General features: G+C 45.8%; 2 protein-coding genes, 1 long non-coding RNA gene and 1 other non-coding gene across 8 annotated transcripts; 3 read left to right on the top strand and 1 right to left on the bottom strand.

Annotated features, from left to right (window-relative positions):
• Nucleotides 1-2,925: 2,925 nt before the first annotated feature.
• On the top strand, nt 2,926-5,585 carry LOC100824781 (ras-related protein RIC2). Its single transcript, XM_003563728.4, has 2 exons — nt 2,926-3,345; nt 4,881-5,585. The coding sequence occupies exons 1-2, from the start codon at nt 3,122-3,124 to the stop codon at nt 5,308-5,310; spliced, it is 654 nt and encodes a 217-aa protein (XP_003563776.1). The 5' UTR covers nt 2,926-3,121; the 3' UTR covers nt 5,311-5,585.
• A 1,817-nt stretch (nt 5,586-7,402) lies between these two features.
• LOC106866548 lies at nt 7,403-15,123 on the top strand. Of its 5 annotated transcripts, none has more exons than XR_002965421.1 (4): nt 7,403-9,171; nt 9,316-13,962; nt 14,532-14,867; nt 14,959-15,123. It is a non-coding gene; the product is annotated as an uncharacterized LOC106866548 (long non-coding RNA). The 5 variants fall into 5 exon arrangements; XR_001407082.2 differs by having other exon boundaries at nt 7,413-9,171; nt 9,316-10,512; nt 12,164-13,962; nt 14,532-15,123; XR_002965432.1 differs by having other exon boundaries at nt 7,416-9,171; nt 9,316-10,512; nt 13,331-13,962; nt 14,532-15,123.
• Nucleotides 10,195-10,294, bottom strand: MIR399A (microRNA MIR399a). Its single transcript, NR_126832.1, has one exon. It is a non-coding gene; the product is annotated as a microRNA MIR399a (primary transcript).
• Nucleotides 15,124-20,041: 4,918 nt separating the features above from the next.
• LOC100825390 lies at nt 20,042-21,140 on the top strand. Its single transcript, XM_003563729.4, has one exon. The coding sequence runs from the start codon at nt 20,133-20,135 to the stop codon at nt 20,886-20,888; it is 756 nt and encodes a 251-aa protein (XP_003563777.1). The 5' UTR covers nt 20,042-20,132; the 3' UTR covers nt 20,889-21,140.
• Nucleotides 21,141-21,474: the final 334 nt, after the last annotated feature.

The raw sequence follows: 21,474 nt of genomic DNA on the forward strand, positions 1-21,474 counted from the left end.
GATATTGGTACGGAGGCGCCATCTGGTACTGGTACGGGAGCACCGGCTGGTACTGGAACGAGGGCGCCGGCTGGTACTGGAGCGCTGGTGTAGCCGAGGGAGCTTGATACGTCGGAGCGTAGGCAGTGTAGGCTTGAGCCGGAGGCCATGGACCGAGGAGATCTGGCGATCCAGTATGGGGGCGTGGTGCAGTGACCCATGCCGGAGGTGGCGCCGGAGGAGGCACCGCAGCAGTCCACGGCATGGGCCACGCTTGGACCAGCCCAGTCCAAGGATCGTGGGCAGGTGGGCACCAAGCGGCCACTGGAGTAGTTGGTGGCGCAGGTGGTAGCGCAGACGGCGGCGTGGTCGTAGTCGTGGTCGGTTGGCGCGGAGTGGGCGGCCTGTAGGTCGGATTTTTGCCCTTGTAATTGGGACTAGGGCGCCATCCAGGAGGAGGTTGAGCCGCAGGTGGTGGGGAAGGAGCTGCTGCTGGTGGAGGAGGAGCCGCTAGTGGTGGAGCCGGGGCCGCAGGATACGGACTGGCGGCGTGGTACAGCTGAGGACGAATTCCTTTGCAGCTTTGTGTCATATCCTCCGATTGCAGCATGGATCGAACCTCGGACGGAGAAGGCGGCGGCTTGATCATCGGGATGAAGGAGCGCTGTTTGTCGAACCACTCGTTGAGGCCGATGAGGAGGGCGTTGATCAGGGTGCGGTCCTCGACGCGGTCACCGAGCTTGTGCAGTTCGTCGCCGATGGCCTTGATGCGATGACAGTAGACGCTGACGGGGGTGTCGCCCTGCGAGATTGTGCGCAGTTCGACGTGCAGCGCATTAATCCGAGCATCGCTGTTGTCCTGAAAAAGTTGACGAAGATCGGCCCCGAGATCCTGAGCAGTTGCACCATCACGAGCCACCAAACTGAAAAGCTCAGAGGAGATGCGGGTGTAGATCCACTGTATGATGGTGAGGTCATCTTTGACCCATCTAGGGTCGCTTGGACAAGGTAGTTTGCCGTCGGTGATGTGGTGACAAAGGCCGCAGCGGCCGAGGTGGATATTGAAGAGATGGCGCCGGTGATAATAGTTGTGGGCGGGCAGATCAAGGACGACAGAGATGAACGGGCTAACATCGGCAATTGTATCACCGAGAGGAATTGGGGTAGAGGAGTTGGGAGGTTGGATAAAGTCGGAGATGGCTTGGGTAGAGGGTGGAGGACCAGATCCAGAGCCGGAGGCCTGGCCGGCGCTGGTGACGACGCCGAAGGTCGGCAGCGGCGGCGGTGTGGGCGGAGCCATGGATCGGAACCTAGGCGTCTAATACCATGATAGTTTGTATGCGGAAGCTGATGTAGGAAAAGTAATTGTGATTGATTGTTGAGAGTACAGGTTATAAACGTATATATAGAATAGCAGAACGTGCAGCAGAACAACTGCAATAGTGGGAAAAGTGCAGAACGTGGGCAGTTCAGAACAATAACAGGCCGACTAAGTCTATACTCTAACATAAACATGTCGTCCGCTCCTATCACCGTCTTCGGGTCATCGTCCGCTTGTCTTCTGTGCCTCACTACATTGTGTTTATCCTTGTTCAGCTTTCAAGCTCCCTAGAGCATTGCAACCATTGACCTAATCATTAATGGAATTGTCAAGGTGAGAGAGAACATTGTTCCAGTGCTCTGCCTATGCAAAAAGGATACCAGCATCACTAAATGTGAGCCAGCTTCAAACAGAGCTACCGCACCTTATAGAGCTACTCAACGTTAACTAATTCAATTTGTCTAATATAGAGCTTTTAGTGAGGACATTGGAGGAAATATATGTTAGTTACAGCGTGATTTCATGAATTTTTTGATTGAATTCATTTAGTAATCCCATGTTGACCAAACAAGTTAATTACTGAAACCCAAAATAAAAATAAATTTTGGAATTTTAGATTCAAATGACCCATGTCAAAGAGTCGTGTATAAATTGCTTGCTCTCGTAAATTGTGCCAAAATTTTATCACCAAAAGCAAATGTATTGTATTGGATTCAACCGAGTTCATGCCCATCTTTTTTTTTTGAAAAAATCTATTTTCAACCATGCACTTGTAGACAAAGTCTGAATTAGACCTTAACATTTGAATTCCTGAATTTCAGACCCTGACCTTACTGATCCCGGTCAATTAAGCCCCTTAATGTCGAAAATGGTGTTTGGCAGACTGATTTTGTTGACGTAACACCGGCATTGATGGCTAAGACTAGAGGAAGGACCCAAATGATGCTCGTATCTCTTATTTTTTTAATTTTGATATTTTTAATTATGTTTAGGAAATAACTAACGAGAATAACCGTTACTAATTTACTTAGAGCGTCTTCTGGTATATTTTTAACTATGTTGGCTAAGGTCTTCTGATATATTTTCTTAGGCGGGGCGACGGCTTGGCTCCCTGCTCACCAGAACTGGCACTCTCTTCGCGTATGCTCCGCTACTGCTGCCCAGGTCACTGCTCTCCAGGTCGGGAGGGCTCGCTTCGAGGAAAGAATGCTGATGTTCTCACCGAATGGCTGGTAGTTTTTTTTTAAAAAAGTTGTGGGTAATTTTTTTGATAATTTCACAGGTATAACCGTATAAGAATAAGTAGCGGGACCCACATACAATGCTATCTAAAGACACATCATTATCCCGACCTAGTCAAACAAGAAATTTCAGGCTAAGGTTTAAATTGACCGGGATTAGATAAGTCAGGGGCTAAAACTCGAAATTGAAAGGTCAAGGTTTGATTCAGACAAGTTATACAAGTTGAGGGTTCAAAATGGATTTTTATTTTATTTTTACAGCAATCCATGGCCATCTTTGACTATGGAGTGGACTACAGCAACTGCCAAACAAAAACGTAAAACGGCAGGCGGGCTCGACCCGAGCCGACCAAAATCCCCAATCCGCCGCACTCCCCGCGACAGACGCGGTCACCACGCTGCACCGCCCCGCGACACCCGTGCTCGTTGCCGTGCCCGTGCTCCCTTCCTTCCTTCCTTTTCCCCCCTCTCCTCTTTTACACCGCCTCCCCCACCTTCTCCATCCCCCCCGTCCCCCTCCCTCCCTCCCTCTCGCCACCCCCAGCACCAGATCGACGAGGCGACGTGACGAGCCGGAGCAATGGCGTCGGGCTACCGGGCGGAGGACGACTACGACTACCTCTTCAAGGTCGTCCTGATCGGCGACTCCGGCGTCGGCAAGTCCAACCTGCTCTCCCGCTTCACGCGCAACGAGTTCAGCCTCGAGTCCAAGTCCACCATCGGGGTCGAGTTCGCCACCCGCTCCCTCCAGGTCGACGGCAAGGTCGTCAAGGCCCAGATTTGGGACACCGCCGGCCAAGAACGGTACGACACGAGCTCCCTCACCTCAATCTCCTGTCTCTCTTTCCGCATCCCTACTCGGCAGTTGGTAGATCTATGTCTGGTCTCTCTATCTGCGCGGCGATATACAGATCTGTGTTCAATTTGGTGTCTACTAGCATCCGATCTCACTGCATGGTGCGCATCTGTAAGTGTGTTGGCTGTCAGGCTTTTGTGGGTTCGATCTCGCCGCCGAATTATGGTGCGTGCCGCTGCAGCTAGCTGGTGTAGGGTTTGAGAATGGTTCTTCCGTTCTGGGTTCAGCGATTCGGTCCTGTTAATCATAAGATCTGACTGCAGGTATCAGTTGCTTGCTTCAGTAAGTTTAAATCTTTTTTAGCCTCTTTGTGCTCAAAAAATTTAGAGGTCCTACCGTTAAGTGGGTGTACGATGTGGTGGCTTTCGGAACTAGCCTCGCTTGATCTGTTCCCGGTGGTGTTGGTAATGATTTGGTGCGCGAAATGACCTAGCGCCCCTCGTAGAGTTAGGCCAGGACATGCATACGCTTGGTTAGCTAAATTATGCTCATCTAATCTGCATAGAACTTGGTGCTCTGTGGGTTCATCTTCCTAATTGCAATGAGGATCATAGTTTTGACATCCAGAGTTAGTGACATCACAACAGTAACGGTAGTTAATTTTGTCATACTTGATTCCTGTTCTGAAGTCCAGATAACTTGCATAGTAGTCTACCGTGATCGTAGATCGTGTACACATATTGGTTACTGGCGAGATTCACGGCTGGTGTGCTTGCATGCCCAGGCTCAAATCCTCCAGAGTCTTATCCCTCCACACCAGCGTTCCTCTCTCTGATAGGCTATTTTTAGAAATGCTTATTGTTGGTCATAGTCTTCTGCATCCCAAAAACATAAACCTCTCAAATTGCATGGCTAACTAGAAAGCAGACTGCTAAATCTGAAACGTCATCTATTTTGGAGCAGAGGGAGTATATTTGTTGCAGTAGTTCTGCTATGCATTTCTTTACACATACAACATTTCTGACAAAACCATTTCTGGTAAACCTATGCTTGTTTTTCCTTATTTTTCCCATTACACTTTGATCTTATGTGAAGAATAAAGCATGAGAATGATGTAATGCTTGGCTGTTCATTATTTTTTTATCTTCTATACATATGATTATATGAATGCCTTTAATGATGTTGATTTTTAACTATATGGGTTATGAATTAGATCGACTTGATGATAGTTCTGAACTTTCAGTTCAGTGTTTTTCATCAAAAAATGTCTTGGTACGGCTCTGTGCCTGTCACAGTGTTAATTGTGTTGCTCGGACATGTAGATAAGCAATCTTCTCCAGTGAACACACACTGTCTCATTAATTAAAATTGGAATCCCATGCTGGAGATACATGCGTGTAAAGTTATCTCAAACATTGCATATATACCCTATCAATAATTTTTGGCGAACTCTTTAGGGTTCTTGCTTGTGAGAGTGTTGTGTATTTGGTTCACTTCTGTCTTAACTTACCACATTGAAATTCTGATCTGAATGATGGTGCAGATACCGTGCTATTACTAGTGCATATTATCGTGGTGCTGTTGGAGCGTTGCTCGTCTATGATGTCACTCGGCACGCAACCTTTGAGAATGCTGAGCGCTGGTTGAAGGAATTGAGGGACCATACGGATCCCAACATAGTTGTTATGCTTGTTGGCAACAAGTCTGATCTCCGTCATCTTGTAGCTGTCCAAACCGATGAAGGGAAAGCATTTGCTGAGAGGGAATCACTTTATTTCATGGAGACCTCTGCGCTCGAGTCCACTAATGTGGAAGACGCATTTGCCGAGGTCTTGACTCAGATTTACCGAATTGTGAGCAAGAGGGCAGTTGAAGCAGGTGAGGACTCAGCTTCTGGTCCTGGTAAGGGTGAAAAGATCAATATGAAGGATGATGTTTCGGCAGTGAAGAAGGGCGGCTGCTGCTCTAGCTGAGGCACGCTGTATTTTTTGGGCTCGTGTGATGTTAGCTTGTGCTATCGCCTTTCCAGCGACCGGAAATTATTAGTAGCAGTAGCAACTATTATGTTACCTAGAGAAGTTTGTTGCTGAACCGAGAAGTTTGTCTAGATCAGTTTAGACGTTTCTATTGTTGTATGGTCTCTGGGGCAATCGGCATGGTATTATTTTTCATGTCAATCTTATGCAACCATGTTTGAACTTCTCTTTACCTGCAAAAAGAAGCTGAACTTTTCAGCTAAATTGAAATATGCTTTGCCAATTGCCGATTCCCGTCCAGGGAACTGTATTAGGGCCTGTTTGTTTGAACCCTATTCCCTCCAATCCAGGGTGAGAGGGATTGTAGTTCATCTTTTTCTCTATTCCTAAAATCCCCATCCATCAGGGGAAATGATCAGCAACCGAACAATCCCTTAGGCCTAGTCCTGTGAAATCCTTGTAGGATTAGAGAGGATTGGAGGGAATTTGAGCTGAAATCTCGTCAATCCCTTCCAATCCCCATTAGGCTAGTTCGGTTGCAACAATCCCTGAAGGGATTGACAGGGATTAGGGGAAAATTGAACTAAAATTGCATCAATCCCTGTCAATCCTGGTGGGGATGGCCTTAGGATGGGAGTAACTGAACTGGGCCTTATTGGGTTCTATGCTGCCGCACAAGGTTTTTGGCGAGGGCGTCCAGGTCGTCGGCTGGACAATTCCGATGTAGTATGTGCGTTATATCGTTCCAGCCAATATATAAAAAAGAGGCGGGGAAGGGGGGGGAGATGTTACAGTTTGTACAAATTATATATGCCACCGCAAATAGACTGCGATTTTAAGGATAAATCTTCATTTCCTCCACCTCCTTCGTCGTGTCGATTTCTTCCAAATCCGACACCGCTAACCACCTCTGGCCAACACCACCACCAGATCTAGCGCCCCTGTAGCAAGATGTGGCCGATCAACAGCTCTATCGGTGCAAGGCGAGGTCGTGGAGGTCGCTCCCCGTCGCCATGGCCGCGCAGGCATGAAGCACTCTCCGTCATCAAGGAGAAGAGCGCCATCGGCAAGTCTGGTCGAAAGGCATGCGGAAACGCGACGCTCTCGCCAGAAACCGCTAGGTCAGGCTTGCGGAGGGTTCCGAGCCCATCATTGCTGCCCGCCGGGCAACCCCACCCTACATCGTCTATATATGATCCCAATGTTGAAAATATCTCGCGAACTCCTTTTTTAAAAGTTTGCAGTACGAATTTCTAGTTTCTTTTCCCGGATAGCACATTCCAAAACCGTATAACACCTCTTCGGTCTACATTAAACGGCTTTTAAGGGATGCACATATAAGGGGTCTTCTAAGATCTCAGGTTCAGTAACTTTAAGTAAACTGATTTTGAATGGATTCATGTGGGTCGGTTTGTCATGTGATCCACATGTCAGCAACTAAAAGTCAAGTGATTGTGCTCACGGTTGCCATGGAGGGAATCTAAGTTAAAGAAAACTTACGAATTAAGTCAATCTGAACACAATTTTATTGAACTCCTATACCCAATTGCATGCCAGCATAACATGTCGGTTCTTGGAATCTAAAATACATTACAGAATTTCAACACAGATGATGGAAACCGAACGAGTTGTAGGTTTTCTTTTGCACAAGTACATCCTGACGATGTTCGCAACAACAGGGCTTTGGGCGGGACTACACAATGAACGGATAAACCTGGAGAGACGTTACGCGGTGGCCTAACGGAAAGGTACCTTTTTATGACCAATCTTCTCATTCTCAACCTCTTGTTGTATCGCAATCCTAGATTATGAGCTTATTCAGTTTTATAGAATTTTAAAATTGTAAGAATATGAAAAATAAAGAATTGAGATGTCATGGACACCTCGATTATGAATTTTTCATGAGATCTCACCTAAGGTTTAGAATCCTTTAAAATTAGATCAATTTAAATCTAGCATCTTAATTCCTGTGAAATGAATTCTACACATAGAAAAAAAAATCTAAGGTTTAAAATCGTGTAAAAATCCTCTGAAAATCATACAAACCGAACGAGGTCTATATTTTTTTGTCCCAGTTTCCCGCTCCATTCTCTTTTTTTCTCGAGAAAAGTAGATTTCATTGATCACAAAACTGTTACATCAGGAGAATCCACGAGCGGATTACTCGAAAGCCAACAAGCCGTACGTTTGACCTGACCTAGCAAATACTGCTAAATCATGACTAACACTATTGTGTGATCTATGAATTTTAGAAATCTTAATCTCCCTTCCCTGATTCCCAAGTTCTTTGATTTGTATCTCTCCAAACCTATCTGCTCGCGTCGACGAATAAGCCCTATATATCTTCGTCCCAGTTTTCGGCTCCGTTCTCTAATTCCCAGTTGCTTGCTGCTGATTTGTATCTCTTCAAACCTATCTGCTCGCGTCGACGCCACCTCGGTCAAAGAGAGTCGCACGCAAGGTGTTCGGCGTCGGGCCTCGATCCCGACATCTATGGCGTCCATGTTGATGGTTGCGAATCCTTCCTTCCTTGCTTTCAAGGGGACGTGTTCCCGGGCTCCCGACTGCTCCAGGATCCACGGAGAACTCAACAAGCCTTGTGTCGCCTCTGTTCGTCATCCCCGAGTTGGATTTGTCGGCGCCCATAAGGTGTTCGATTCCCGGCCCTGACTGCCACACCGATCGCGTCCAGGGTGCCGCTGCGTCCCAGCTTGGCACGTTCCTCGCTTCTACAACTCCAGCAGAGGCCCTGAAGACTCACTTGCCTCTGCCGTTCGTTGTTCCCGAGCTTGTCACGGCGGCGCCTGCCAGATGTTCAACGGAATGCTCCGACGACTCCACCAACAGGGTGACCTCCATAAGCTGCTGGGTGTATCTACCATGACCATTACGCCGCCCAGCAACATCTACACCAAGCCAGACATGGTCGCCAATGACACTACTAGCCTCACATGGCGAAGTGTGCCACCTACTCGATGCCATGCCGCTGAGTGTGTGCTTCCCAGGTATCGCGGGTTGTTCCCATGCCCTCTGTACCCTCATTATGACGCGTACCATCATGGCCTGTCATCCCCAAGCTTGTCAAGCTGATGTCCGCCAGGAGATACAAGGTATTCGGCGATGTGCTTGCCAGAAGTACATCTGTGCTGCAGCCCTCGCATGTAAAGATGCTCAAACAACAACCAAGCCTGCCAGCTGCGCAACTGCAGATGGCAGACAAAGGAGATTTTCCCCGGCCAACACCACGGCCATCATTTGGTTACTGTCAGGGCAACCGACAATTGAGGGAGCCATGGCCGCCACCTTTTATCCTCCTAACTATTGTTCTGACACCTCAAGGAACACCAACACCATGCTCACCACGGTCCACGTCGAGGAAGAGATGTTATGCATGTTCTAGAGCATTGGGTGTTTATCAGAACCAGGGGTACAGTCTGGGAAGCAACTATGTGCAACAGGCCGTACCAGAAGCTTGGTGGTATTGAGTATTGACCTCAAATCTTAGAGTAGAGCAGGCCAATGTTATAATTTCCATCTGGCCTTGTTGGATGGCAATATCCGAAGTGATTTGTAGTTTACATCTGATCCTGCCATGGCCTCCTCATCAAGCAAGAGCTCCGACACTTTCTAGTGCATTGACACAATGTGCACAATGAGTACCTGTTGGTCTGGGAGATGTCAAGGAAATCGGTGGTGCCATGGTGTGTTCATACAGCCCATACTTGGCAGCTAAGAAGCACTAAGAACATGACGGCTAAGCATAAAGGGCATATTGGAGAGAAGGCTGTGCTATCACTGGACCATGGGCATATCAAAGATGGGTTTGTGATGATTCCTGGAGTTATGCTGCCACTACAGGTAGACCACACCGGCTTGGATTTTCGATTGTTCTAGAACTTCCAGTTGTGTACTTAGTAGTTAACATGCACACTAAGTATGTAAGATGAGCCTGATCTTAACTGCACTGGTCATTCATGAAGCTACCGGATACTGGTTCTGCAGGATATGTGATGACTGAGGGCATCAGAGAATTGTCAGTATGCTGGGATCTTGGTGACATCTTTGGATCGGCTTGGGGCAAGCCGATTTTTAAAGAAGGGGAAATGCCACGACTACGACTGCAACCGACGATGTTTACAATTACAGGGCATGCTTTGAGATGAGCTACTCCATGAACCTGGAGCAACAATGGGCGGCGGCCCAAGTGAGTGTTGTTGCACCGGCTACATAAGGAAGATGGAAGGCACTCGATGGGAATCAAAACAAAATTTTGCAAGGCAAATGCCCTTTTCCTATGACTATTATTCTCATCACCAACCTCTTGCTTGTTGATATCTCGTTTATCCCATATATAAGTAAATCTTCAAATTTACTAGAGCAAAAAATTGAACTAGCAAGTCATTTAAACGGGACAAACGAGATTCTGTTTGTGTCACTACACATGGCAAACTACTCTAATAAAATTTTATTTTATTTTATTTTATTTTGTTTAAGGGATTACTTAAGCTTTCCATTTAAAATTATTTTCACTCACTTTTAGAGCACTCACTTCGACTAGCTTAACTTAATACCATTTCTAGTACGAACTGTCATATTCAAGAAATGCTGCCCACCTGCCCTGCCCCCATTATTCTAATCCTGGGTGAACCATATACAGTACTATTAAGAACACATTTTATAGTAATTATTTGATTCACACAGAGGATTTGCAAATGGCATTGTGCTTTTACAAAGAGGAATATCAAAGCAGAGTTTAGCCCCCTTTTCTCCAGAAAGTGCACAAGCTTTGTGTCTCATTTCATTGATAGATTGAGTTCTCTACAAGCCTAAGAATAGGGCATTGCAACCAAACACTCATTTGTATAGGGTTGATCCTGAATGGCACTGGCAGGGTAATTCTCCTTTGGCAGGGACAGTGATAGCATAGTCCATTGTGCAGGGCCTGCTACATTAGCATCCATGCCAGAGGAGAACTGCACTGCGATTCTCACCCTCAACACTCCATAGCCTTTATGGATCTTTTGTTCTTGGTGTGGGAGGAAGACAGTTGGTATGTTTTTAACTGCTCTTTCATGCGAAATCTGTTTCTTGCTATGCACTGTATGTTACTGTGGCAAATATATAAAGGGCAGAGATGGGCAAGAAAAATATGGATATTCTACTGGATATGCTTTCAGATCAGGAGAATGCTTTCAAGAGGTATTCATCTAGCTCTAGCTTTGCCTTTTCCTCATCTCTCTTTTAGTTGAAAGCTTGAACAACAGAAAGACAATGATTCTTGCTCTTGCTACCTCATTTGGTTTATTATTATATTTATTTATGCCATTGTTTCAAGTAAAAAAACAGTTAAATCCAAATTACCTATCACAACCAACAGAAAAATTGCACTTCGACCTGATGAAGCATTTGGGGAAGGGGTCACCGAGAAATCTGGAAGTAACTATAGTTTGCTTTGTCATGTAGTTTTGACATATAATTTACATGTGGATCAGCAGAATCACTCAAAACATGCATCCAGTGGCGGGGACACAGGGGAGGAGGGGGTGGCAACCCCCCTCCCCCCCCCCCCCCCCCAATGAGTATGGAGGTTACTTGATCTTACACGATATGGCTATTATAGTTGGTAATTATGACACGAGACCAACCGGTTTATTTCTGGAAAATGAAACTGGTCTCCAGTATGATTATCGGAACTTCTATGTGTCAAAGTCATTCTATGACCCAGAAAAGCACGGCCGTGTCTTTTGGGATGGTCAAATGAGTCTAACACTGCCCGCGATGACTGTGTTGTGGACATCGCTGAACTACAAGACAACATGGTTGCGGGGAGGTTAAGTATATGCTCAAGATGAGCCTCGATCTGAAACGATATAATTAGTATACAATTGGGAATTATGATCATGAGACCGGCCAGTACATTCATGGACAATGAATTTGGCCTCCCGGTATGATTATGAGATCTTTCTATGTGTCATAGAATGACCCAGAAAAGCATTGCCTTATCCTCGGACAAATGAGTTTGACACACTGCCCGTGATAATTGGCTAAAAAAATCGTTTTGGGGAGAGGGGAGGGGGTTCCCCCCCCCCCCCCCCCACCATGTCTGTACCACTTGATGCATGTAGCAACCAAAGCTATGAGCATATCCATTATAGATGTTCACACAATATCATGATTTGAGTGCTTTTTTGTTGATCCACATGTAAACGTAATGTACTTGCAATCTTAACATAAATGTACCCGATCGCTTGGTTCATTCGGTTGAGAATGCTATACAAATACAAGCCTTCGCTCGGCCTGCTCCGAGTGTAGAACCCAACTGCCTAGTTAGTTTACATGAGTCATGACGAGACATAAACAGTCGAGTCAAAACTCTTTGCCAGTCCGTCTAAAAAGTACTCTTTTCCGATATAAAAATACTCTTTGCCACTTGCCTAAATTTTTTCTTTGCCACTGTACTGGTCTCTCTCTGCCCTCTCATTCCAATGTTCAGGCCATGTTGAGTAGGTAAATCGGACCTTGTTGATTTTTCTAAGCATTATCACCTCTAGTGCTTAGTTATTTTAAAATGAAAATTTTGAAGTTCAAAACCTTGATATAATGGGGGGAAGAGGGCTCTCGCGATAGGTTAGGCGATTATTTATTTATGCCACTGTTGCAAGTTAAAGAGTTTGATTACTGCAACTGTTCTGCACCTATATATAGATGAGATGATGCAGTTTACATTAGATAGAGACACAACCTACATCAGGATATTGGAATTTAATCCTATATCTGGGTACTTTATACAAACTGGATTACTGATGATTCTAGTTCTTGACATTTAAGCTATTTTTATTTTAACTTATAGGTCATTTCTGGTAAACTAGTAAAACTGACTACTGGAGCTACCTGAAGTTCGGTTGAAGTTGATGTGTTGCTTGCTATTGACTAAAACATACTGGGTAATCTGTATAGTGCTTGAGCTTGAAAAGAGTGGCTATAACAGCAACCAGAAAGGATTTTATGGAACAGCAAATTAAAGGGGCATAATTTATTTACCTTGGGTCAACAGTATGCAATTCCAATAACTGGCAGAAGCCGTAGAACGGTGAAAGCTTAGTGATGACTTATATGGGATACAGATGAAAGCTTTTTCTTGGATTGTCAAGAGCTTGTGCTAGGCTTAGCCGCTCTATGTCTATTCCTAGTGCATTGGAAAATATGGTAAGAAAGATAAGTGCAACAAAAAGATATTTGTGTATGTGTGTCAAATGGACGTGTGATTTCCCTGTTCACAAGTTACCAGCCGGTGAGTTGTCAGTTCCACTGGTTACTGGTAGAACATCCAAAATTTTGGCTTATGACATTTTACCGATTTAAAACTGGTAACATCCTGTAACCAGTACTTGGTAGGGTCTGTTGTTTTCTCCGTTTCCGGTTTTGGATCCTCATTGGAAACGCTTGTTTAATTGTTTTAGCATAAACCGGTGCCAGCACTGTCATTCTGTTTGCAATTTGATGTTTGTAAAATATGACCTTGCAGTAGCTCGAAATGCTAAAAGGCTAGACATTTTATTTTATAAGTTCATGCAGCATCTAACCCAATCCCGTGATCCAAAGATCCACTACCATATTTTATTTTTTGAGGGATATTTTTAGGCAAAATTTGTTTGTTCTTTTGTCATGTGATTGAAGCCCTTCTATATTATTCTTCGTTGTGGTCTTGTGGAACATCCCCGCGGATCTTCTTGTTTGGTGCCGGTGCAAGCTGCCTGATCTGATGAAGAATTTAGTAAGCATCTGATTCTCATGCAGTGCACTGAGCTTTACAGAAAGCATGCACTAGCTCCTGCTGCCGCCGTCGAAAGACCGCGTAACAATTTATCATATCTGATCTTTCATTTTTTTTCCATTAAAGATATGTGATCTTACATTGACGTGATCGATCACATGCTATTCCCAGAACTTTATCTTTCATTCGTTTAATAATATGCTGCATGTTGCCATTGGTCATTTTTATTGGGTTTTTTTTCAGGTTTTGACCAGAATTTACAATTGAATTCTCATTGTACGTACCACATTTTTGTTACACAAAACATCAGAGAGAACACTGGGAAAATGGCGCATCAGATATATTGCACTAAATGTAGTCTTGCTGAAGATCTTTTTCGCAGTAACACAAGGAAAAGAGGAAACAGTCCATACTTGAAACCAATACTTTGCAGCTTAAGACCCAAGTGAGACGATGGAAAAGGGAAAGTGCGCAGAGTACCAGGTGCCAGGGGCTACAAATTGCAGAGAGATACTACGGTAGTTTCAATGTTTCACGCAAGTTTCCCCGCAAAAAAAAATGTTTCACGCAAATTACTCTATCTGTTAAAGAATATATGCTGCTTTGGCCAAGACATGATATTCGTTACTATAATCAAACTAGCTTTGCGCATATTGGAATATTAGCTGCCAGAGTTAAACAAGTTTGTGTCAGGTTTGAGATTGTGGACCATGAATGCTGCATTGTAAGGTTGAGCAATTTTGACCACCAAATTCTAGAGAGTCATCAGTCATGTATATGTAAACGGAGGGAGTACATTTTTGTGCCTATTTTGAAAGCATACTTGAAACGTGCGGAAGATGCCATGGGTACCCGGAAAATATGCTTGGTGCCTGGTAAGTGGATATCCTGATGCCAGTTTGAGTAGCAAAGGCCATTGTGCAATGCATATAAATACTCTATTGTTCGAACCTAGAAATGCACCAAGCCAATTCCATCAGGTAAGCCAAAATAAATAGATAGAGCCCAAGATATTTGTATATCAGTGTAAGCACTAAGCATCCATGCGAATTGTGGATTGCCGGGCCATATCTCCTTGGGCAGATCATCATATTGGGCTTCACTTTGCTTATGCCAGTTCTGTTCTGCCAAAGGAGATTTGCCCAGCAATCCATATTTGCGATCTGTTAAGACTAGTGAACGTTGGTGTTGCTGGCTTTCTTTGTAGAATCATTTCTTGGCAACGTACTCCAGTATGTTCTGTTAATCTGCCACCGGTTTTCCCTAAAATTCTAAAAACAGGGCTATGGGTTATAGGTTACAGTTTTATACTCCGTATTATATTTTGTTGCATTTCCTAACTCCTGTAAGTGGCGGATTCAGTCAGTATTGTACCCTTGGCTGGCTGGTCGAAGTTATTGATAGCCTAGCATCGTCGATTATATGTACTTTCTTTTCGCTGCAGGATCAAACTCGACCAGCAAATGCAGCACGGCACTACATTTTTCAAGTCAAGTCAAGCCAGAATGAATAGAAGCCAGCATTGTAGCATTTGAAACGAGGATTGAAAAGAACGCTCGGTGGACATCTAAAAGTGGATACGCTTGAACTTGGCGCTCCTCGATGACCAACTTTTTTGCATTGGGGAATTGGGTTACTTTTGCAAAGCTGATTGATCCATCGTCCATTTGCTGCCAGCTTTGGCTGAGTCGCGCAAAGGAAGCTACAGAAACAGAATAGCAGGGCCAGGAGGTCCGGTCAATTAGGCATGACAAGACATTCTGTAATCAGATGACCCAAGGTACTGCAATTTGTTAGGACTAGCTAGACGATTCATTATGGATCATGATTTTTGAATTGATTATGACGATGGCAATGAATAATGATGACAGCAGCACAACTATATTTCATTCAGCAGCGATGTATGTCGGGCAGTTAGCAATTGTTCAGAAGGATTGGGTGTGTACAGATTTCGTTGAAGAGAACAAGGGGAGCTGTTGCAGCAGGACCAATAACCAGTTTCATTTTTTAGACTAAGGCATGTCTAATTCTAACTACTCCTTCCGTTCTAAAGTATAGTGTGTATAATTTTTGTTGACTGTCAAAATATAACATCTACGGTGTCAAATAAAGAACATTCATAATATCTTGGTTTGACGTTGTACATGTCGATTTTTTTTATATAAATTTGGTCATAACTTTATAAAGTTTGATAGTCAACAACACTATTTTTTTTACGAGAAGGCCAAGGCCATGTATTAAAATCAATCAACCTTTACAGAACCATCTCTAAAGTAAAAAATTACACGCAAGTTCTTGTAGGTAAACATCGTTGTCTTCCTCCTGCACTCGCCGGTGGCGCGCCATGAGCGAAGCTCGATGCTGCCTCTGAACCTCCGAACCACGTCGGAGTCAGGAAACCGTTGTTGACGTAGCAGCAGGAAAGTCGCCGGTCGGAACCAGAAGACGCCAGCGACAGCGATATGAGAAACAGATCACCGTTCCGGAAAAGAAAATGACGAAGAGAGAGTTGGATGACCATCCCAGATCTGGCCAAACGGATCCGAGAAGACCTGGCCGCACTAATTGCACGACGAGGTCAAAACTGGCCGAGTCTCGTCGATCGGAAAAGGAACCAATAAACCGATACACGTAGACGCCATGCAAAGCACAAACACATAACCAGATCCACCACTTCAGAAGAGTAGCGACCAACCATCCCGCACTCCTCAACGCCAAGGGCAGGATCGTTGTCGACGAGGTGGACGAGGAGTCGGTGAAACCTTATTCTTGACCCGCACAGTGCCGCCATCACCACCATAGCTCGGCTGCCGGTTGACCAAACTCTAATCTTTGAGGACCTACTATAGCACCAAACGTAGAAGAAGCAGGGACTTCGTTCCCAGGCCGGCCGGCCAGTTATTGGGAGCGGCCGCTTGGGTGGCGGCTAGGGCACAACTTTTTTCTATCGGTAGATAACGGATTGTCCCAGGACAGTCAACAAAAGTTATACGCCCTATATTGGCCGGCCGGGTATCGAGAGCGGCCGCTGGTACGGGTGAGCATTCGGTCATGACCAGAAGTTCGGTCTTGTAATTTCGGTCTTTTTTTTATTCGGTCTCTAAAATATAATACCTGAACTTTACTGAGAAACTTTGCTACCCGAAAATTTGGTTACCCGAAGTTTCGGTCTTTAGTTTGGTCATGACCGAAATTTACAAAGATGGGTGATTATTCCAAAACAAGACATGATCGGGTACAAATTTTAGCAACGTTTCACTTAGACTTCCGATAGAATTTTCATATCAACGTGGGCACCTGGGGTTTGCAAAGTGAAATTATCGATTGTCTCTGTTTTGTCGTGATTTTGCATAGGGAGTCGTTTGGCGCCTAGGTTGGGTTAGGAGAATGGGTTGGTTTTTACGAAGTTCGGTTTTATTTGGTCTTTCAGTCTTTTGTGAATTGATACCCGAATTACTATAATAAAATTCGGTCTATAAAATTTTCTACCAGACATCTAATCGGTCTTTTCGGTCTCGGTCTCGGTCTCGGTCTATTCGGTTTCGGTTTTCGGTCATCGGTTTTTATGTCCACCCCTAGCCGCTGGTTGGCAGCTAGGGCACAGCTTTTTTTTATCAGTAGATAACGGACTGCCTCAGGACAGTCAACAAAAGTTATACGCAGTATATTTTGGAACGGATGAAGTATGTTGCTTAGTCAATGTTTAAAAGAGATAACCATTAGAAGATGGTTGTAATATAACAAATCTCCTTGCAGGCCACATGTACCCACTTGATAATTCTTTAATCTGCTTGCAAATCATCATCGGAAACGACGTGGGATTTCTTAAGTACATTTCAGAAGGCAACTCTGTGTGTGTGGCTGATAATTCACCCCAGTCTGGCCGGCAGCTATAAGAAGCTGTACTACGCTGACATTTTTATAGACAGCGCAGATCCTATAATCTCCCGCTTACGTCAGTGATTGGGCCTCTCCACCAGTGGAATACTCCTGCCTGTCTCAGCAATCCATAGGCTGCTTTCTTTTTCACGTGCACCGTATTTAGCCGATTTATAGCTCGATCGGTTCTCTGAGGATTCCATGGTTTCCCCGGCACGGCAAAGCAGCTCTCGCCCAGTCCCTACAGGGAGGGCGCATCGGACCTGCGGGCATTAATTTAAGCAGACTTCGTTCGCCCTCAATCATCATCGGCTAGTGCCTAGTGTATTTCACAAGGTAGTGAGTAGTGAGACGTCCAAATCCAGAGTATATTGTTTAAGTCGCATTATCCAGCATTGTCGCCCATACTACTTCATGTATGATTATCTTGATGAAGTTATTGGGACTCTCATCAAGTAGTTGTACATTTAAGAAATCGTGTGCAACTGCCCATATAGATCAAATAACGAATTAATCTTCTTATATATATATATATCAACCAGTGGCGAATTATTAATCGCGCGTCCCCGTCCCACGTGCAGCAGTGTCTACATCAGATGGCGACAGACACTCTCTTCGGATGAATTTGAACTAATTCCATGTTTCACGAGGACGAAGGAACACACGGATCGAGCACACGCATCGAGCTGGACATTCGCACGCTACCTAAGAAACCGACGTGTCACCTGTTCAGTTCGCTCGCCCGACCGCGTGATCGGAGTAGACAACGCAAGGTAACTACGATTCGGACTCGCTGCCGTGAGAGCCCGTGAGGACGACTAGGCAGCTATCGGCACATGATTTTTCGTTTACTCCATCGTATTTCCACACGCCCCGAAATGACGTAGTCATCTACATGCAGTTCATGCATGTTAACTCCAAATGATGTCAGGGGGCAGTTGTGTGGATGACAACCAGTCAACCATAATCCATGGCCCCATGGGCCACGCCAACCGTTAGTTATACTCAATGTGCGCCTGGGTCCGCCTCGATCGATGACTCGGACAGAAAGCAACACCCTCCTGCTCCTCGACCAAAAACACTTAAAAACTCTACGGATGGGTTGGTTTCTAGCTCGCGTCTCATCCTGTTTATCTATCTTTAGCTACTGCCTGCTTCACGTGTATATATTGTTCTAATACTGGGAATAATTAGTGCACCCTGAACTACTTTTTCCGTGCCATAATTCTTGTCGAGACATTACATATATCTAAACACTTTTTACAAATAGATACACTCATTTTTGAATTATGAAAAGATAGCAGTGAAACGGAGGAGTGAGTATTTCTTTCTAAAAATGAGATGCCGTGCTTTTATTTAGATAAAAAAGTATTTTATTTTCTTACCTTCACATCGAGTGGTGCAGTCATTAATAAATACTCCCTTATTTCCATAAAGAATTGCACTCCCTCCCATAGTCCCATACATAATAAGTGTCTTTAATTTAGTATAATTTTGGTACAAAGTTGCACACTTATTAAAGAAGTTTCTTTTGGCCTCTTCATCGACAACCAAAAGAATAGCAGTCTCAAACGTAGTTCATTCACACCATGGTCATACATAACGAACAAGAGAAACATCAAACTAACATTGTCAAAGCCTCCTCGATTGGGCAAAGAAGTGATCCCCACTATCATACAATTAGAGCTGATGACCATTCTCCTTGTTGCCCTGCCAGAATTAAGCCTGGTTGCAGCCGCATTAGCATGAGTAAGAATACGGTTGCTGGACGCAAGAAATTTTTCACGGTCATCTCGAATCACTGCACATGCCGTCCTTGTGCCATCAAGGTTATTAGCAGCAACAGCAGCATCATCAACATTCAACTTCACATGCTCTGCATGGTCTTATCCAACCATGTCTTTTGATGATCGATTTCATGGTGAGGGCCGGCCCTCCATTGTTTGCCAAGGTAACCAACAGAAAACTATCCTCCCGGTTCCGGGGAGCACGTCATAACCTACCCTCGTACTCCTCCCAGACCAGGTAGGCCACCTGCAGAGACGGTAAAGCCGTGGCCTGGAAAAACCTCTTGTTACATTCTTTCCGGAGCCCCCACCAAGTGTTCCTATGGCCAACGCAGAATGCACAGAAGGTTGGGTCAACTCACCAAGAGTCACTTGTCTCGCTTCACCCCGACCACTAATATCCGAGGGATGGGCACAGAAATTACCCCCGGCACTAGCAAGATTTGCTCAAACGACAATGAGCCCACCTAGTCAATTAGCATCCTCGCCCTAGATTATTGGGAGCATGCCCGAGATGGCGAGACGGGTCCAAATCTCCGTGACTCGACCGCATCTGAAACAAGCATGCATGACATCCTCACAATGAATCGTGGATATATCGATTTTTGCAAGAACCCTCTCCAATAGTTGAATGTTGCATGCAGGGGTCAAAGGTGGTGCATCCATTTCGAGTGTTAAGCGAATCGGCCAATAAAATTTTCATTCGACGCCATGAAATCCGTTAGTCATTCAACAAAGAGAGCGGTTCGATAGTCGTTTTTGAGCTAAAAATCCTCGTAAGACAATGAAAGACGAGAAAAAGAGAGACCAGTATTGTAGACACATCGGTGCGTGACAGGACTGCACCGGAATACCCCCTCCGTCCCATATTAAGTGACACAAATTTGTTAAAATATAAATATATCTATATAAAAAAATCTTTAAATACATGTAATATTTCATCGTGGGACGGAGGAGTACTTAAGATCATGCGACCGCGTAGTTACCACACGGATTTCGCAATTATGAATCACAGAAACAGAAACACACGCATCAGCTGAGATCATGGCGCACACCAAAGTACGTACGCAAAGCAACAAAGAGTATAAAATACCGGTACGTAACGCTCAAGAAACTTCTACGGTCGCACACACGCTGGGTCGCTGCTGACCCCGACCGCACTTTTCCATTGAGTTCCCCCCGTGCAACATGTTACCGCCGTGTAATACGAGGCGTGCATCGATCTCTGCCGACGCGCGCTTGTGTAAAGTAGACCGCGGGTTTGCTGTATATAAAAAACTCACCCGCGGGCAGCGGCCGTACCCAACGCCAGAAGAAGCAAATCCTTTCTCGAGGAAACACAACGCGCAGCGCACGCTCTGCTCTGCTCCGCTCCCCAAATGGAGCGGCAGGAAGCAGCGGCGGCGGAGGAGGCCATCGCGCTGTACGACGCCTACTGGTTCCACCGCCTCGTGCTCCACTCCTACTCCCCTCCCGCTCCCCTGCCACCGCCTGAGCGCGACCAGCCGGAGCCGGAGCAGGCAGCGGCGGGTGAGAGCGAGAGTGGTCAGGAGCCGCTGCTGGAGCGGGCGCCGTCCGGGCTGCGGCACCGGCGGACGCGGAGCGACGAGGCGAAGGCTGCTGCCGCGTTCGATGGCCATGGCCTGGAGCCGCTCAAGATCCCCAACGGCCACCGCGCGAGGCTCGAGACCATCCTGTCGGGCAAGGACGGGCTGGCCGCCGTGCCGCAGCCACTGCCTGAGCGGCGGAGGCCGGAGGTGCGGAGGAGGCGGAGGGGGCGGCGCGGGCGGAGCCTGTCGGAGCTGGAGTTCGAGGAAGTCAAGGGCCTGCAGGACCTCGGTTTCACCTTCTCTGACGCCGATGTCGACGCCGAGCTCGCGTCCATCGTGCCTGGACTCCGCCGGATCCGGGCCGAGGAAGACGCCAGGAAAGCCAAGGCGGAGGAGGAGGAAGCATGGAGCAGGAACCGGGCAGCGGCGCCGAGGAGGCCGTACTTGTCCGAGGCGTGGGAGGACGAGGAGGCGGAGGTGAGGAGGATGCTCAACAACTTCAGGATCCCGGCGGCCCAGGAAGGAGCCGATCTCAAGGAGCACCTCCGCCTCTGGGCACACAGCGTCGCCTCCGCCGTCCGCTGATTGTTTTTACCAAGAACGCCATTTTTGTTTTTGGTTTTTCGCCGTCCGGTGGCAAGATCAACTGTAAATACTTTTGCCATGTGCGCATGTACATCTCTTCAAGTAATTTTACTAGTCCTTGTTACTTCAATTAGAAGAAGAACTCTCTTGACTCTGCTTTGAGAACATGGAACTGAACGGTATAGCCACAAAAAGTATGTGTAAAAGAAGGCGAGGGTTTCTTTTTATCTGAGTGACAGACTTATCTGATCATTGTTTTCGTGTCAATGCCAAGAAAGCATTTTCGTTTGCTTTGAAGCTAAGAATCCATTATTCCATGTGACTCGATCATGATCACGTTGCCATGATGTGATTGGGTCGAACAATCTAGAGTTAGGTTCTCCTGGTTTGTCCAAATGATACAGATGACCGCCAGCTGCTTTGATCTGAGAATGAAATGATTCCATGTTCCACCTTCCACACTTTTCACACCGCCCACAAGATTTCGATGGTAAGGTGCGTTTGTTTATTGGTTACCGAGTGGTTAGCACGTGATCACGGAGTACTAAAACAGCGGGGCAGAAGATGCACGGATGCAGCTGCTGGT

Source organism: Brachypodium distachyon, chromosome 1 (assembly GCF_000005505.3).
Source record: "Brachypodium distachyon strain Bd21 chromosome 1, Brachypodium_distachyon_v3.0, whole genome shotgun sequence".
NCBI lineage: Eukaryota > Viridiplantae > Streptophyta > Magnoliopsida > Poales > Poaceae > Brachypodium > Brachypodium distachyon.

Bases quoted from the DNA above. Each gene is read 5' to 3' on its own strand.
- LOC100824781 (XM_003563728.4), top strand. From the start codon at position 3,122: ATGGCGTCGGGCTACCGGGCGGAGGACGACTACGACTACCTCTTCAAG. The intron at 3,346-4,880 runs GTACGACACGAG...ATGATGGTGCAG, and splicing joins GACACCGCCGGCCAAGAACG to ATACCGTGCTATTACTAGTG.
- LOC100825390 (XM_003563729.4), top strand. From the start codon at position 20,133: ATGGAGCGGCAGGAAGCAGCGGCGGCGGAGGAGGCCATCGCGCTGTAC.